Source organism: Geotrypetes seraphini, chromosome 4 (genome assembly GCF_902459505.1).
Source record: "Geotrypetes seraphini chromosome 4, aGeoSer1.1, whole genome shotgun sequence".
Taxonomy (NCBI): Eukaryota; Metazoa; Chordata; class Amphibia; order Gymnophiona; family Dermophiidae; genus Geotrypetes; species Geotrypetes seraphini.
In genome coordinates, this window is record NC_047087.1 from 90,440,436 (window position 1) to 90,459,280 (window position 18,845).

The window sequence follows — 18,845 nt, forward strand, 5'->3', positions numbered from 1 at the left end:
GGGAGGGCAGAGAGCTGGGATAAGAAGATGCTAGGGGATGAAGAGAAAGGGACAGGGAGATATAGCCTGACCAGTGGAGAGAGGGAGGGGTATTCTGAAAGTGGTGAGCCATTTGGATGAGGTCAGAAGGGAGATGACAAGATGAGTGAGAGAAAAGTGAGTACAATGGTAGAAATGTAGTAATGAGGAGTAAATAGAAGGAAATAGGTGGCTGGGAAAGGAGCGAGATGGGAAATGGAAGAGCAAGGGACTGAGAGAGATGGAGAATTAAGAGGTAGCTCAAAATTTCAAAAGAAGGGTTAGAAAGAGGGCAAGATTTGAGTGGGCAAAGGCAGAAAAGAAAAAGTTAGGAAAGCTGAAAGGGAAAAATCAACATGTTGGCGACAGGCATAAGGAGGAAATGAAAAAAAGAGGAGAAAAAATGGTCAGCAGACACTGGAAAGAGAATTAGTAGAAGACAGACAAAAAGAAAAACTGGGACCAAGATGATGGAAAAACAAAATGCCCAGATATCAAGGAAGAACAAATTGTTTTAGTTTTAATTTATTAACTGGAATATGTTAGCTTTGCGATATGTGCATCACAATTATTTTTGTATTGTGTTCAGTGGCATAGTCATACAACTGATTTAGGGGAGGGACTAAAGTCCAAAATTAGTGGCTGGGCACCAAAGTTTCTCCTGGCCTGAGTGCAATATATAAATACTTGAGCTAGTGGGGATTTCCAAGCCCTGCCAAATGAAGACATCTTCCTCCAGTCTGACAACCAGAAATCTCCAAGCTTTGCAGCTAATGGCAATATCCTCAAGCTTTCATGCATGCATAGGTGAAGGGAAGGCATCAGCAACAGCTCTGCAATATTGCTGCCAGCTGCAGAACTTGGAAAGTTCTGGTCACTGGACCTGGGGGAGAGAGGTGGCCATCAGTTGAAGAGGCTTGGGGATCACCACCAGCTACAGCAAGGGAGATGTTCATTTTGAGGGGGCCTAAGCGCAAAGTGGGAGGTCCAGCCCCCTCTCATGGTTACACCACTGTTTGTGTTCAAAATGAAGTACAGTACTTGCCGAGTTTAACTTTTTGGGATTTCCAGTTCAGCTCTGGTATTCATATTTCAATTTCTAATTTGTGATCCATTGTTCTATATTTGGTGAAGGTCCGTCTGTTTTGTGTGTGAAGACGTCATTTAATGGAGGGTGGGGAAATTGGGAGACAGGCAGGTAGAAGAGGGACCCCTCCTTAATATCTGCCCTGGGCCCCAGAATGTCTAAAACCAGCCCTGCCTGGACCATGATACAAAAGTGGCAGTCTAATTTAAAGGATGTTACCCAGTTCCTACAAAATGTGGGACTTAAGTATAAGTGGATGTTCCCATTTGCTATGTGGATTACAGTTGCGAGCAAATCTAGAAAAGTTATAGTGGTTGCAGATGCTTGGGCAGCACTTAAAGACTGTGGTGAGGAGTGGCCTAGTGGTAGAGCTGCTGCCTCAGTACCCTGAGGTTGTGGGATCAAATCCCAGTGCTGCTCCTTGTGACCCTGGGTAAGTCACCTAATCCTCCATTGACATGCCTGATTTTGATAGTAACATATTAACAAGCGAGAAATTTTGTTTTGAAGCTCACAAGACCAAAATTGAGACACAAAGCCAATGAAACCCCAAAATTTGTTACTGAACTTAAACCAAAAGGAAGCCTCTCGTAACTTTGCTCAAATACTTTTAATCTTTCCTGCACTGTTTGTTTGATATTCACAAGGGAGGTTTCAGGAAGGCAGGAGCATAAGAAATGCAATAGTCACTTTGCAGCTGTTTTGCAATCTAGCAGCACCTTGTGATAAGATGGCTTTGTGTGGAATTCACAGTGCTCAATTCTGCTCATTTTATAAATAGAAAATAAAATTTAGAAACCAATCTCTTACCAACAGTCAAAGAGGTCACTCTCAACTGCATATAGTCATGGGATGAAATATTGCACACGTAATCTTCGCTGTCTGAAATTTTAAGGTTCTTTAAGATTATGGAAGCATTTGTTTGATGGTTGTTTACTGAAACCCAAGAAAATCTAGAGTTTTCTAGCATTTCTGAAATGTTGTCAACACAGGCAAAAGGTTTTTTTCCTGCCACTGACCAGGTAACACGGATATTCTTAACGTTTAAACTATGTGGAATATCACACTGAAGTACAGCTTCATCACCTTCTACTTTGTTGAGAGGATCTAGAATAAAAAAAATACAGAGAGGCAATTAATGGAAAATTATAGTAACTACTCACAGTGGAAACTGCATGACATTTTCAAATGATAATAAAATGTAGCCTGAGTCCTTGAGAAGTAACATTTTATGAGGGGCCTTTGAAAAGTTCTCAGCCCAACCAAGATGTGGAACCATGAAACTTACTAGTTATTTCACACTTTTCTTGATATTTTTTGTTTCGTTTCACAAGTAAAAAAGGTAAAATTAGGTCTTACCTGATAATTTTCTTTCCCTTAGTCACAACAGGTGAATCCAGATGGATGGGTTATGTCCATCTACCAGCAGGCAGAGATAGAGAGTATTGAACTGCGTGATAGTTAGGATGGCAAGCTCCCTGGCTTCCCAGTACTACTCGTAACAAAGCAGAACAGTACTCTGTGAACCATTGACACCCAAGATCAACTCCCTCCTCTCTGCAATCCATCGCCTCCTGGTGAATATGATGATGTGATAATGGCTGGCACCAACCTGTATGAGACCTGATTGGAGAACAATCCAAAATCAACTAACCAGCCAACTAACCAATCAACAGACAACAGCATATAAACAGGATGCGTCTTAGATTTGTCTGCTTTGACTAAAGGGAAAGAAAATTATCAGGTAAGACCTAATTTTACCTTCCCTGTCATCATCACCAGATTGCACAAAACAGACAGGATGTAGCAAAGCACTCTCCGACTAGGGTGAGAAGAAGCCACCACCCCTGAGAGAACAGATGCCTCAAAGGCCACATCGCTCCTTGCTGCGACATCCACCCAGTAATGCTTGGCAAATGTATGCACCAATGACCAGGTGGCCTCTGGCCACTTGACAGATCTCCTCCAAAGAGAAGGCCTGCAACTCCGCCCAAGAAGCCGCCAGGGCTCTGGTAGAATGTGCCCGCAAAGCCTTTGGGGGTTGTCTTACCCATCACAAAGTAGGTAGAAAAAAATTGCCTCTCAAATCCATCGAGCAATAGAGGTCTTTGATACTTCTTTACCCTGTGCCAGCCCCTGAACAGAAAAAAACAAGTGGTCTGACCGGCAAAGGTTGTTCATAACTCTCAGGTATCTGTGTAGGACCCTGTTCATATCCAAAAGCCGCAACTGACCAAAAGTCCCTTGATAATCTTCCTTGCAAAAGGATGGAAGAAAAAGCAACTGATTTACATAAAAGGCCGACATTACCTTGGGTATGAAAGAAGGCACTGTGTGAAGAGTAACTCCAGCTTCAGAAAAACAAAGGAAGGCCTGCAGTTCTGAATCCCGCCTCACAGAAGAAAATTGCAATGAGAAACACTGCCTTCAAGTGGTCTGCTGCAGAGGTTCAAACGGTGCCTGCTAGTTCCCAAATGTACCAGTCCTGGAGAAAGGCCAGAATCTGTGGAAGAATCTGCTATGATATAAGAGACAATGCCCGCTAGGTGTAGCAGGCCTTAAAAGTCCTCCAAACCCTAGCATATGCTGCCAACATTGACCACTTCTGGTAGCCCTTCTTCCTCAATCTCACCCGCTCAAGAGCAAGGCTGTAAGACCAAAGCAGGAGGGATTTTCCATCAGTACTGGATCCTGATTTAGAAGATTCAGCAACAGAGGAAGCCACAGGGACTTGTCCACCAATAGCCACACAAGATCTGCATACCATGGCCTGTATGGCCAATCTGGCGCGATCAATATTACTCTTCCTGGATGATTACATATAATAATAATAATAATAATAATAACAGATTATTTATATACCACAAAGCCGTGAAGTTCTATGCAGTTTACATAATTTAAAATACATTTAAAATACAATAAAACCAGAAGAAGATTAGAGAGTAAAGAACCAATAGCTAAAAACCCTAAAAATCTAATAATTACATAGTATAAAATTTTTACAAATTAGCTACCTAAGTACTTCAAAAATAAATGTGTTTTTAGATGTTTTCTAAATTCCCCATAAATTCAGTAAAAAGGAGCAGTTGATCTAAGTCTTTGCCCCATGCTGCTGCTTGATATGAAAGAAGATGCTGATGATATTTTTTAAGTTTGCATCCTTTAACAGGCGGAAAAGCAAAAATCAAATGTGAGCTTCTTTTATGTCTATTAGTTGTAAAAGAGAAAAGTTCATTTATACATTTGAGAGTCAAACCAAATAGAACCTTAAAATAAAAGCAACTGAATTTAAATTTCATGCGTGCCTCCACTGGCAACCAATGCAACACCCGATAAAAGGGTGTCACATGGTCATATTTCTTTAACCCAAAAATCAACCTGACTGCTGTATTTTGCACCATCTGCAATCATTGCATGTTTCTGAGAAATTGCTGAATAAGCAATGTTGCAGTAATACTAATGATAACTTTATTCTTCTATACCGCCACAGTCGAATGACTTCTAGGCGGTTCACATCTAAGAAGGCTGGACAATCAGCGAATTACAGAATGCAAGAAGTGAGGATACAACTTATTACATAAGAAGTAGATAAAAGGACAGCATATTACATCGAGATTAACAGAGGGAAAAATAACATTGTAAGTGGTGAGGCTTCTGTTTAGGAGATGAATTTATCAAACAGTAAGGTTTTGATTGATTTCCGGAATGCGCCATAGATCAGTCTGGCTCCATTGATGTAATTGCCCAGCCAGGACTGCTGTTTGTTTGCCTGGAACATGAAGGATCTGTCCAAAAAGGATTTGTATTTGCAGCCTGTGATCTTTGGATATGTAAATATGTATCGGTTTCTGGTTGGTCGTGTGGGATTGTGTAGTATGAAATGTGGTAGCAGGTAAGAAGGCACTAGTCCCCAGACCTGCTTGTAACAAATACAAGCAAACTTGAACAGTATTCGCGCCTCCATTGGTAACCAGTGCAATCTTTTGTAGTAAGGGCTAATTGTGGTCATTTTTCCTCAATCCGAAGATCAAGTGAACTGCAGTGTTTTGCACTATTCTTAATTTTTGTAGTTTTCTTTGGGTTGCCTAGATAAACAATATTGCAGTAGTCTAGTATTGATAGGATCAGAGACTGCACCAGTAGTATAAAGGATGTGGTGTCGAAGTATTTTTTAATGGTCCTTAGTTTCCACAGTGTACAAAAGCATTTCTTCACCATTAAGTTCGTGTGATCAGCCATGGTTAGATGTGTAGGTCTAGTGTGATTCAAGTTGACTCAGTATAAGAGATTGCACCAAAACTCTAAGGGCTCTTTTTACGAAGGTGCGTTAGCATTTTCAGCGCAAGCACCAGATTAGCGTGCGCTAGCCGAAAAAATACTGCCTGCTCAAGAGGAGGCGGTAGTGGCTAGCGTGCGTTAGGGCATTAAGGCCCTAACGCACCTTCATAAAAGGAGCCCTAAATGATGAAACATCAAAATATGCCTTCATGGTCCGGAGCTTCCAAAGAGTGAAGAAACCCTTTTTAACAAAAGAATTTTAACGGTAGATTGAACAGGATAATTACATTTATTAATACACAATGATGTTTTGGTGTCAAAACGGATGAGGTGAAGCGATAAAAAATTTCATTTTTTCTGAGCTAAGCTTCAACCTAAATTCAATCATCCATACCGTGGCTGCACAACCCGACCACAGGGGAACAATTAAATGGCGCCAGTTTCTCAAGTAGGTCTCCCTAAGCGGCTAACACCCCTGGTAACATTCCTGCAAAAGGGAAAGGTGCTGAGAAAGTACTCGCCATCAGGAGTTCATCAGAGGGGGGGCCCGACTCATTTCCTGCTGCTGACTGATGATAGTAACAGTAAAGTGCAGTCTACCCTCTGCCTCTTAGGTAATCAGCATTTTTTTTTTTTTCTTTTCACTAGTGAGAGAGTAGGGCAGTAGGAACTACTAGCACAGCAAGGCAGATGTCCAAAGCTCAATCTCCAATGCGGTTTCCACAAGTATATTATCTCTTTTTTTTTTAAGAGCAAGGAGGGAAGGAGATAAAAGCTGACAGAGCAGGACTAAGGGAACGGGCACCAACAGAAATACCCAGGGCAGGTACCCAGCAAGCTTAATTCTCACACTCAACTGAACCAGAGACTAGAACAGAAGCCACCCAGGGCCAAGAGCCAAACACAGACGAAGCCAGGGGCTAAGATGTCCATCTGCTTGCCTACTGGAGAGAGATAATACTGGGAAGCTAGGGAGCATACTATCATTTATATCAGGGTTTCTCAACCTGCGGTACGCGTAACCTGGGGGTACGCGGGATGACCGCCACCGCCCACCCCTTGCCTGCCCTCCACCACCGCTCCCTACCCTCCGCCCATCACCACTGCTCACCGCCCGCCACCACAACTCCGGGAAGGGCCAGGCACAAACAGTGATTGCACACTGCCGGCCCACAAGCCTTCCCCCAATGTCAATTCTGACATTGGAGAGAAGGTCCAGGCCAGCCAGCCAGCCAGATGGGGCCCTGAGTCGCCAGTGGGGAGTGCTGGAAGAGAAAAGGTGCAGAGAGAAGGAGAGGCACCGGGGAGGAGGAGAGGTGCTGGTGTTTGCATTACACTGATGTACACTAACAAAATGGTCTTAAACAACCTGAGCCAATCAGAGCCTCAGGCCTCTCCCTGGTGCATCCCAAGATGCACCGGGGAGGGGAATTCCCATTTAGACAACGCAGCAGCTCCAATGAACGTGTACAGGTCCCTCCAGCTCTTCGGTTGAGGTAATGGGGAGGAGGATGGCAGAGATGGGGGAGGGGGGTCACTTGTCAGGTCGTGATGGGTAGTTAGTTTAGCAGGAGAGCGTGGGCATCTCTCCTGCTACTGGGGGTGAGGTCGGTCAGGGGAGTGGGGTCACTTTTTGGGTCGTGACAGGTAGTTAGTTTAGCAGGAGAGCGTGGGCATCTCTCCTGCTACTGGGGGTGAGGTCGGTCAGGGGAGAGGGGTCACTTTTTGGGTCGTGACAGGTAGTTAGTTTAGCAGGAGAGCGTGGGCATCTCTCCTGCTACTGGGGGTGAGGTCGGTCAGGGGAGTGGGGTCACTTTTTGGGTCGTGACAGGTAGTTAGTTCAGCAGGAGAGAGTGGGCATCTCTCCTGCTGCCGGGGGAGGGGGTCACTTGTTGGATCACGGCGGGTAGTTCATTCAGCAGAAGAGAGTAGGCATCTCTCCTGCTGTTGGGGGGGAGGTCGGTCGGGTCACGGCAATGCAGCAGGCAAGAATGGGCATCTCTCCTGCTGCCGGGGGTGGTTGGGTCACAGTGGTTAGTGCAGCGGGAGAGACTGGGCCTCTCTCCTGCTGCAGGAGGGTTAGGGGTGTTGTGAAGCAGTGGAGAGAATGGGCCTCTCTCCTGTTGCATCACAACACAGGGGTTTGTTTTCTTGAAGTCTGTGACACTGACTGGCACCCCTGGACCAGTTGCTTTTTATAGTAGCCAAAAACTGATTCTGCTTTTGAAAAATGGCTCGGCGTTTTTTAAGAATCCACTGAAGGGCTCATTTCAGTGTTGAAGAGCACATTTGCATGTCAGTGTTGGAGACTGCTAGAAACCTCGCTAAAGCCGGAAATAATCCTTTTTGATAATCCATCGCTAAACTGCGTACAGGCTAGACTGCCGAAAAACAGTTTAGTGACTTGATAAAGTTTTAAGAATCTGGGCCCGAGTTCCTTATCTTTCCAAACTAAATTAAACTAAATCTTAGGTTTGTATACCGCATCATCTCTACATTCGCAAAACTTGACACGGTTAACAGGAATTAGGGTAGAAAGGAACTCCAGAGGAGGGAAGGATGAAGAGGAAATTCCACCTAAATTTGTCTCAACAATTTCCCCATTCTCTATTTCTGTGAACACCACCCTCATCCTGTCTCATTGGCTCGCAATCTTGGACTCATCTCTTTCCTTTTCTTCACATATCCAACAGACTGCCTAAACCTAATGTTTCTTTCTCTACAATATCGCTAAATTCAGACCCTTCCTTTCTGAGCGCACTGCCAAGGCCCTCATCACCTCTCGCCTAGACTACTGCATCCTGCTTCTCACTGGCCTTCCGCTAATCCACTCTCTCCCCTTCAAAATTCTGCTGCAATCCTCATATTCTACCAATGTCACTATACCCACATTACCCCTCTCCTCAAGTCACTTCATTGGCTCCCTATCTGTTTCTGCATACAGTTCAAACTCCTCTTACTGACCTACAAGTGTATTTACTCCGCAGCTCCTCAGTATCTCTTCTCTCTCATCTCTCCCCAAACTGCCCCCACCCCTCGCCACTCCGCTCATTGGATAAATCTCTCTTATCTGTACCCTTCTCCTCTACTACTAACTCCAGACTCCGTCCCTTCTACCTAGAACTGGAACAAACTGCCTGACTTGGTATGTCAAGCTTTGCCTCTGGCAGTATTCAAATCCAGACTCAAAGCCCACTTCTTTGAAGATGCTTTCAATTCCAAACTCCAGCTCACCTTCTAAGCACCAATATATATCTTTATCATTCCCTCTGCAGTTCCCCCCACCTGAGCACTGTGTATTGATGCACCTTCTTGTCCAGTTTGTTTGTCTTGATCATAAGCTCTTTTGAGCAGGGACAGTCTCTTCTAGGTTTTGATTTACAGTGCTGTGCATGTATAGTAGGGCTATAGAAATAATTAGTAGTAGTAGTAGTAGAAATGCAGAACTACCAAGAGGCAGGAGCAAGTCTGAAGATTTTTCTAGAAGGCCCTGGTACCAGTTAGGTGCTATACTGAAAAACTGAACCCCCTTAGCATTAGTGCAGAGAATAGTGCTTTGACTGAGTCTGGCATCAAGTTTCAAGTTTATAAAAAATTTGATTAATCACTTATTCAAAATTCTAAGCAATGTACATAATTAAAATTACAAATTTCAGGGGGACAATATAAACAACTTGGACTAAACACACAGAACATACACAACAATAAAAGGGAAAGAAATACAATTGTTGATAGTAAGACAAATAAGGAAAAAACAACAGGGAGGGTAAAAGCAAAAGGCTTGAGATAAATCAGAAAACAATTCATTGAGGAATCCTAATCTAGCTTACTAACAGTCAAATGCATCTTTAAAAAGAAAGCAATTCATTGAGGAATCCTAATCTAGCTTACTAACAGTCAAATGCATCTTTAAAAAGAAAGCATTTTAACTTGCTCCTGAATCTGTCAAGAACAAGCTCTTCCCTTAAATAAATGGGGAGGGAGTTCCATGTTTGAGGCGCTGTGACAGAGAAAATGAATTGTCAACGTGTGTTAATGTTTTTGAGAGAGGGGACAGTTAATAAATGTTGATCATTTGATCTAAGTATTCTTGCCGGGGCATAAGGAATCAAGAGACTTGAGAGTTAGCAAACATATTTTATATGTTATGAGATGAGCTTTCTTAAGGAGAGGCGACACGTGGTCAAATTTCTCGGCTTTCATGATAAGTTTAATTGATGCATTTTTAGAGAATGACATGGTGGCTGTTGGATATCCTGCCAAAACGGTGGGTGAAAAAAAAATAGTCACCGCAGGCATGGTGAGAAGGCCATTCAACGCTCCGAGGAGCGGTGAATGGCCTTGTCTCTGCAGTTAAGGGAGGGAACACACGCGGTTACCGATTGCGCGCAGCCCCCTCCCTCCTTCCTAAAGGTCGTTGTCGCCACTGCCGCACATCCAGGCATCTCTCTCCCTTCCCCTTACCTTCAGGCGATTTAGAATATTTTTCTACAAGCTGTCGGAGCTGCGTGTCGCTGCCGGAAAGTCCGCCTCTGACTCAACTGGAAGTTGCATCAGAGGAGGACTTTCCAGTAGCCACACGCGGCTCTGGTTGCTAGTAGAAAAAAAATTCTAAATCACCTGAAGGTAAGGGGAAGGGAGGGAGATACCCGGACGGATGGCTGAGGCGATGACGATGACAACATCCAAGAGTCTTTAGCAGCACTCACGTCCTCGATAAAGAAGCAGACTTTGGAGAAGAAAGCTAAGTTATTATGAAAGACACTTTCCTTTCTCTTCTCTCTGTGCATTTGGAAAAGTTCTCAAGATAAATTTGTCTTCCACTGATTTAAGTAAACATACCAGAAGAAGGGAGAGGAGGACTATAGTGTTATTAGTCCTGCATGAAGGGCTCTTAGCCACACCGTGAGTCACCACTGACACTCTAGCTTGGCATTCAGTCAGTGTTTGCAAACAGACATGCAGAACAGAATAAACAGTAAGGGTTTGGCTATGGTCTTATGCTACGTATGCTGAGGTTATGTGTACCACATGTTGGGAAACCTCCATTTTAAAACCATTGTGTTCACAAGGAAAAAATCTTCTGAAGATATAGCAGTAAGGGAAGTAAGGTTGACATCAGTATGTAAGTGGGTTTCTACATTTGCTATTTCATGTCTGTAAAACTATCTGCTGCAGAAGCGTGGTTGCAAAGAACCTCTTAACCTTAAGAAGGCAGTTTAAAAAGCATATATTTTCTAAATGACAAGCATAGGTACGTAACGTGGCTGTTTCCTAAGCAAGAAGAGCTGTTATTTGGGTAATGGCTGTGCATGAGGTTTAAGTGAGGTGAGGTGCTGGTGGTAAACTAGCATACCAAGAGAGAGCTGCCCTAAGTTTTATGTGAGGTTTAAGAATTGGATCTCTATATAGCAAGGAGGATGGAATTGCAAAAGCAAACATAAATTACTTTCATACTTCAGAAAAGCATTGAGGGGAGTAAACTTGAATGAAGCAACAATTACAACCCTAAAACAGGGGTAATACAAGCAGGGACAGTTACAACCTCAACCACCTTATCAGCAGACTAGATTGCTATGCTGGTCTTTATCTGCTCCAGTTCACACTAAGATGATATAAAGATATATAACGTGAATATAGTTGGCTGTCGATGGGCGATTCTGGGGAGTATCCTTGAAAAAGCCACGGGCGAAACATGTTGGATTAAGCCCTCCCAGATCGTGCTGAAAAGTGCATTTTATTAAAAGGTTATAAAATTATTTATGAAGGATAGTTAAAAATAAAATAAAATTTAAAACTGAAACAAGACTGGGACCGATGAAGAGAGGACACAAAGCTCTACTGCTTTGAGTTTATGTGAGCAGTGTCGCTGAGGTCCATGAGAATATTGGATTTAGGGATTATTGAACTATTTGCTGGTCTTTATCTGCTGGAATTTACAGTACTATTTTACCATGTTAATGTACTGGTTTATTGTGAGCTTTTCTGGACTTTTGGTAGGATGAAATATAAAATTTGATTTAAAAAAAATGCTATTCTGTTATTTTTGTGGAGAATGCCACCTTTCCTAGTTAAGTAGGCAGAGTTGCACATTTAAGAAGAGTGGCTGCAAATACTCCACTGGTATACTTACACAGCTGGCTCACATTAAGTATGATAATAGTGTAGATACACTATAGTAGAACCCCCCAATGGGAAAAAACTAATATATATATTGTCTAAATATTCCCATATATTTAAGAGAAAGTGTATACCACTAATACTTCAATTATACTTAGGAAGAGACCTCAGTAACGGAGCCCACGCACAGTCGTTTTTCATAGACCGAAATTTCAGCGCGGTTGTATGCTCCTTTGCTCCAATCATCGGTCTCCTTCCTATATATCTTCTACCCTATATTCTAACTATTTTATAAATGGAGTATCATTATTTATTCTTAATATTTATTTTTTAATCCTTTTTTTTAATTTTAAAATTACTCCTGATTTATCTAATATACGTCAGGTGTCTACACTCACTCATTGGAGACCAAACTGACATCACTCACACATTTCTAATTTCAAATTGTTGTTAAACATTTCTAATTTCAAATTGTTGTTAAACATTAGTCTCTGTGAAACAAGTACTTAGCTTTCGTTTTTTAACTTTTAGTTTTCATTTTTTAGTAGAGCTCGTATATCTTGTGATACCAACGTGGCCAGCGTTTCGTAGACTTCAATGTTTGTCTACTGCTTCAGGGCTGTTTCTCACGTACAACAAGCTACTACAACAAAAAGAAAATGTTGTATATTAAAATTAGTTTTTAAAATTATAAGTTAGCCCTTACAAACCTTAAAGGCTAACAATTCTACTTACTTGTTTAACACACACTATCAGTCATCTCAGTCACACTCGAAATGGCGACAGCCTCTATTTAACACGGCAACGTGATGACGTCAGGCAACAAATCACTAGCGTCATAACGTAACCGATGGCCATAGCTAGCCTATTAACATTCCCCATTACTTCATTCATAACATTCAATAGAAATGTTGCCACTCAATATGTTTATTTAATCCATTGGGATATAAGGTGTTCAGACGATTGATCCATCTTTGCTCATGCTGAGCAAGAATCCTACTAAAATCTCCCCCTCGTATGTTTGGTTTCAATACTTCAATGATCAAAGCTTTTAAAGTTGAAAATTCATGCTGTTTGGCTATGCAATGCCTCGCCAGTGGAGCACCTAGATTATGGTTTTTAATGGTGCTTTTATGTTCAGTCAGTCGGACACAAAATTTACGAGATGTCTGACCAACGTATATCAAGTCACACGGACATCTTAGAACGTAAACCACACCCTGAGTTTTACAGTTTGAATTATGTTTAAGGATATATTCTTTTTTATCTTTTGGGTTAATAAATCGATTAGTACATTCCATTATACTACACAAAGAGCACCCCCCACACTTTGTGTAGTATAATGGAATGTACTAATCGATTTATTAACCCAAAAGATAAAAAAGAATATATCCTTAAACATAATTCAAACTGTAAAACTCAGGGTGTGGTTTACGTTCTAAGATGTCCGTGTGACTTGATATACGTTGGTCAGACATCTCGTAAATTTTGTGTCCGACTGACTGAACATAAAAGCACCATTAAAAACCATAATCTAGGTGCTCCACTGGCGAGGCATTGCATAGCCAAACAGCATGAATTTTCAACTTTAAAAGCTTTGATCATTGAAGTATTGAAACCAAACATACGAGGGGGAGATTTTAGTAGGATTCTTGCTCAGCATGAGCAAAGATGGATCAATCGTCTGAACACCTTATATCCCAATGGATTAAATAAACATATTGAGTGGCAACATTTCTATTGAATGTTATGAATGAAGTAATGGGGAATGTTAATAGGCTAGCTATGGCCATCGGTTACGTTATGACGCTAGTGATTTGTTGCCTGACGTCATCACGTTGCCGTGTTAAATAGAGGCTGTCGCCATTTCGAGTGTGACTGAGATGACTGATAGTGTGTGTTAAACAAGTAAGTAGAATTGTTAGCCTTTAAGGTTTGTAAGGGCTAACTTATAATTTTAAAAACTAATTTTAATATACAACATTTTCTTTTTGTTGTAGTAGCTTGTTGTACGTGAGAAACAGCCCTGAAGCAGTAGACAAACATTGAAGTCTACGAAACGCTGGCCACGTTGGTATCACAAGATATACGAGCTCTACTAAAAAATGAAAACTAAAAGTTAAAAAACGAAAGCTAAGTACTTGTTTCACAGAGACTAATGTTTAACAACAATTTGAAATTAGAAATGTTTAACAACAATTTGAAATTAGAAATGTGTGAGTGATGTCAGTTTGGTCTCCAATGAGTGAGTGTAGACACCTGACGTATATTAGATAAATCAGGAGTAATTTTAAAATTAAAAAAAAGGATTAAAAAATAAATATTAAGAATAAATAATGATACTCCATTTATAAAATAGTTAGAATATAGGGTAGAAGATATATAGGAAGGAGACCGATGATTGGAGCAAAGGAGCATACAACCGCGCTGAAATTTCGGTCTATGAAAAACGACTGTGCGTGGGCTCCGTTACTGAGGTCTCTTCCTAAGTATAATTGAAGTATTCGTGGTATACACTTTCTCTTAAATATATGGGAATAGTGTAGATACCTCATCTGATCCCACGGAAACCATCAACTGGTACAAAAATGGACAGAATCAGTACTGGGATATCAGAGATCATTCTCTCTCAGATCCACCACCAGCATAATTTATACTGTACTGATATACACTCTTCAAGGTATATAAGGCCTCTTTTACAAAGCTGTGCTAGCGGCTGCGCTGCGCTAATGGCCCCGAAACCCATAGAGATTTAAAGGGCTTCGGGGCTGTTGCTGCGCGGCAGCCGCTAATGCGACTTTGTAAAAGAGGCCAATAATCTTCTGTGGGAACTTGTGATTGTGGTACAGAGTTCAGCGATGAAACTTTCGCTTTCAGTGTTCATTGGTAATAATTAGAAAAAACAAAACCAAAGGATATAAGGTAATTTCCTTTTTATTGGGCTAAAGTGATACCTTTTACGATTGCTTTCAAAGGTAATTCCTTTTTCAGATCAGTATTCATCAGGAAATAGATGCAAGTTTGATTTTCTTGATGGCTGAGATATTAAACTGATTCTAATTGTTTACTAATTTTCAACTTTATATAAAAATTTGATTAATCGCCTAATCATAAATTCAAGGCGATGTACAATACTAAAATTATTTTACAACATATATGAGGAAAATACAAATGCTACAAACATGACTTACGGGACTGACGGAACCACTAGGAAAGGCAGGGATGGAAATACATTAATTGATAGTAAATAAGGCAGTTAAGGGAAGCAACCCAAGGAGGGGTTTGAAAAAAAAATCATAAATCTTAAGATGGGCTAAAAAACGGGTATCTAAAATAAAGTGTGCGGTCTTGACTAAGGGATTTAACAGTCAAAAGCATCTTTAAAAGAAAGCATTTTAACTTGCCCTTGAATCTATCTATCTCTCTTTCCTTATATAAATAGGTAAAGCATTCCACAATTGAGGGGCATTAACTGAAAAAATGTATTGTCTATGGGTATTGATGGATTTTTTTTTTTTTTTTTCAATTTGAATTTTTTTGTTGAAAAATAATACAAAACAATAAACATAGAAACATAGAAATAGAAGGCAGATAAGAGCCACGGCCCATCTAGTCTGCCCACCCTAATGACCCTTCTCTACCTTTCTCTGTGAATAGATCCCACGTGTCTATCCCATTTGGCCTTAAAATCAGGCACGCTGCTGGCCTCAATAACCTGAAGTGGAAGACTATTCCAGTGATCAACCACCCTTTCAGTGAAAAAGAATTTCCTGGTGTTCCCGTGCAGTTTCCCGCCCCTGATTTTCCACGGATGCACCCTTGTTGCCGCGGGACCCTTGAAAAAGAAGATATCTTCTTCCACCTCGATGCGGCCCATGAGATACTTGAATGTCTCGATCACGTCAACCCTCTCTCTGCGTTCCTCGAGTGAGTACAGCTGCAACTTATCCAGCCGTTCCTCGTATGGGAGATCCTTGAGTCCCAAGACCATCCGGGTGGCCATTCTCTGGACCGACTCCAGTCTCAGCACATCCTTATGGTAATGCGGCCTCCAGAATTGCACACAGTATTCCAGGTGGGGCCTCACCATGGATCTATACCATGGCATAATGACTTCAGGCTTACGGCTGACGAAACTCCTGCGTATGCAACCTATGATTTGCCTTGCCTTGGATGAATCTTGCTCCACTTGATTGGCAGTCTTCATGTTCTCACTGACGATCACCCCTAAGTCTCGTTCTGCTTCAGTTCTTGTTAGGATCTCGCCATTAAGGGTGTAAGTCTTGCATGGATTTTGGCTGCCCAGGTGCATGACTTTGCATTTTTTGGCATTGAAGCTGAGTTGCCAGGACCTAGACCAGCGCTCCAGTAAGAGTAGGTCGTGCATCATGTTGTCGGACATTGAATTTATGTCTGTTGTGCTTTTGCCCACTACATTGCTTAGTTTGGCGTCATCGGCGAATAATGTTATTTTACCTCACAGCCCTTCTGCCAAGTCTCTTATAAAGATGTTGAATAGGATCGGGCCCAAGACCGAGCCCTGCGGCACTCCACTGATTACCTCCGTCATTTCGGAGGGGGTGCCGTTCACCACTACCCTCTGAAGCCTACCTCCAAGCCAGTTCCCAACCCATTTTGTCAATGTGTCGCCCAATCCTATAGAACTCATCTTGCTCAGCAACCTGCGGTGTGGTACATTATCGAATGCTTTACTGAAGTCCAGGTATACGATGTCCAGGGACTCCCCAACATTCAGCTTCTTCATCACCCAGTCAAAGAAGCTGATCAGGTTGGACTGGCAGGATCTCCCCTTAGTAAATCCATGTTGACAGGGATCCCATAGATTCTCCTCGTTCAGGATCGTATCCAATTGGCGTTTGATTAGAGTTTCCATTAGTTTGCACACTATTGATGTGAGACTCACCGGTCTGTAGTTTGCTGTCTCCATCTTGGAGCCTTTCTTGTGGAGTGGAATGACGTTAGCCGTCTTCCAGTCCAACGGGACGTTACCCGTACTAAGGGAGAGATTGAAGAGCGCGGATAGCGGTTCCGCCAAGACATCACACAACTCCCTGAGCACCCTGGGGTGTAGGTTGTCAAGCCCCATTGCCTTGTTAACCTTAAGCTTTGACAGCATAAAAGATAGCACTACAAAGCATCAAGCCAACAGCAACTATAAAAGTTGTTCCCCCCCTCCACACACATTCCCCATAACAAAATGAGAACTCTTCAGTACATTGCTCAAGAACCCAACCAAAAGGAATGCGCCCCTCCCCCAATCCCACCCCACGGGTCAGTAGTACATGCAATCAATAGTACGGGAGGTAGGCAATGAAAAAAAGAGAGAAAGCGAAACACCAAACTGTTCAGGAAGGCCTCTCCTGCCATCTGATATAAGGATCCCACACCTTAAGAAAGGGTGTAAAGTGATTATGCAACAAAGCTGTCAATTTAGACATACGATAAATAAAGTTCAATTTATTCAATAATTTACTCCGTCCCAAGGGATGAATTTGTTTCCAATAGGCAGCCACTAAAAGCCTGCCAGCTGTAAAAATATAACAACTCAATTTATGGGTTTTATTATTCATTCGGGCCATTGGTAGGTGAAGCAGGGCACTACCCATGGACTGGGAAAGCTTAAGATGCAGAACCTCAGATAATAAATCAAAAACCATTTCCCAAAAGGGAATTACCTATGTCCACAATTACGCCAACAAAGATCAGGGACATGAGAATAGATTTTATGGAGACATACTGAAGTGAGATACCACTGATACATACAGCATTTTGTATCCATTTTCCACCAAGGAGCTAGCTATGGAAAGAAGCAATAAGCGGATAAAAACTTGCTCCTATTTTATAACCAGTTCCGCAGGATGCAAAAGACCCTCCCAGAGCGGGATAAATTTAATAGGAGGGGTATTTTGTTGAATAAGAGCCCTATAATATCTAGATATGCATCCCCGATCACAACTCCCCATAAGCGCCCACTCTAAGGGGGTCTCCAGCAAGTAAAGTTCCTCTAAAGCCCTACGCCCAACAAAATCCACTACTAGGCGTTATCGAAAATGATCTGAAGCGTCCAAATCATAAGCTTCTGACAGATCAGAAAATGACAACAAATTACCATCCTCCACAAAATACCCCAGATCTTCAAGGCCTCACTGAGCCCAAATCTTGAATCAAATATCAAACCATCCAGGTAGGAAATCCTCAGCTACCCAGGAACAACACCCAAAGACCCACTCAGTGTGTGAACCAGTTGAGTGGAGTGGACTAATGGGGGCTGGAAATGGGCTCGGAGTTTGCTCAGCAGAATTTTCCAGACCACCTCTTCCTCTCAACACATTGACACGCTGCCACCACCACCACCACCATTAGGAACACCTCACCTGGTAGGCCAGCAATGCTTATAAACTTTATAAAACACATTATTTTATTTTCTTATAAAGCACATATTTTAATTGAACTCTCTGACTTCCTCAGCCTTGCCATTCACAAAAAATAGAAGGAAGAAAAGTTCCCGTTTCCTGCTGTCTCATGTCCCCAGCCTATACAATATTTTTCTTCTGCAGACCCTTCAAAAGTCTGACCAAATCCTCGTTTCACTTGCATTATAAAGTACTGAGGATGCCATCTCTCTCAAATCCCAGGTCCTAAAGTCTAAGACAGTAGCGCAAACTAGTGCTGCCCGATTCAAGGAAAAAAAAAAAAAAAAATTCGATTTGATTCAGCCTATTGAATTGGTTTTTCGATTCGACTTTCCTGCCCAATTGAGTGTTTTGGTTTGTTTGTTTTTTCAAACATCCTGGTGGGTTTATTTTAAAGCATTTTCACCCCCCTTTGGCTTCTCCTAACCACACTGGTGCTGTGGTGTAAGTAAAATAAAGAAACAAAAAGGACTTTTCCTCTCTCTGTTAAATCCTAGCTCACGTTTGCGGTCTAACACCAGCTCTGGCAGGATACACATTTCAAATCTGACATATTGTAATCACAAAACAGAAAATAAAATTAGTTTTTCTACCTTTTGTTGTCTGGTTATTTTTCAAATCTTGTTGGTCCAAGGCTCTGGTTGTCTTCTGATAACTTGCTTGCCAGGGTCTCCTTCTTCCTTCTTTCTGCATGCTAACAATCTATCTGCTATCTCTGTCCTCCCCGTTTCCCTTCCCTCCCCAGGAGGTGTGGCATTTTTCCTTTTTTCGTCTCCCTCCACAGATACATCTTTTCTTAACTACCTTTTCATCCAGCATCTCTCCCTCCTTCCCCACCACCCCAGGGTCCACCATCTCTCCCTTTCTTTTCCCAACTACCCTCCTATCCAGTATCTCTATCCCCCCTC

The 18,845-nt window shown here is 42.0% G+C and overlaps 1 protein-coding gene across 14 annotated transcripts in view; it reads right to left on the reverse strand.

Moving 5' to 3' along the window:
• HHLA2 (HERV-H LTR-associating 2) overlaps positions 1–18,845 on the reverse strand; it is a 123,749-nt gene that overhangs the window by 48,329 nt on the left and 56,575 nt on the right. For all 14 annotated transcript variants that reach the window (XR_004539064.1, XM_033940280.1, XM_033940279.1 and 11 more), the window contains one exon: positions 1,916–2,212. Coding sequence is in view for 13 of the 14 variants with exons in the window: in XM_033940280.1 (XP_033796171.1) it covers positions 1,916–2,212 (297 nt within the window). In the remaining variant the exon portion in view is untranslated. The remainder of the gene's footprint in view (positions 1–1,915; positions 2,213–18,845) is intronic.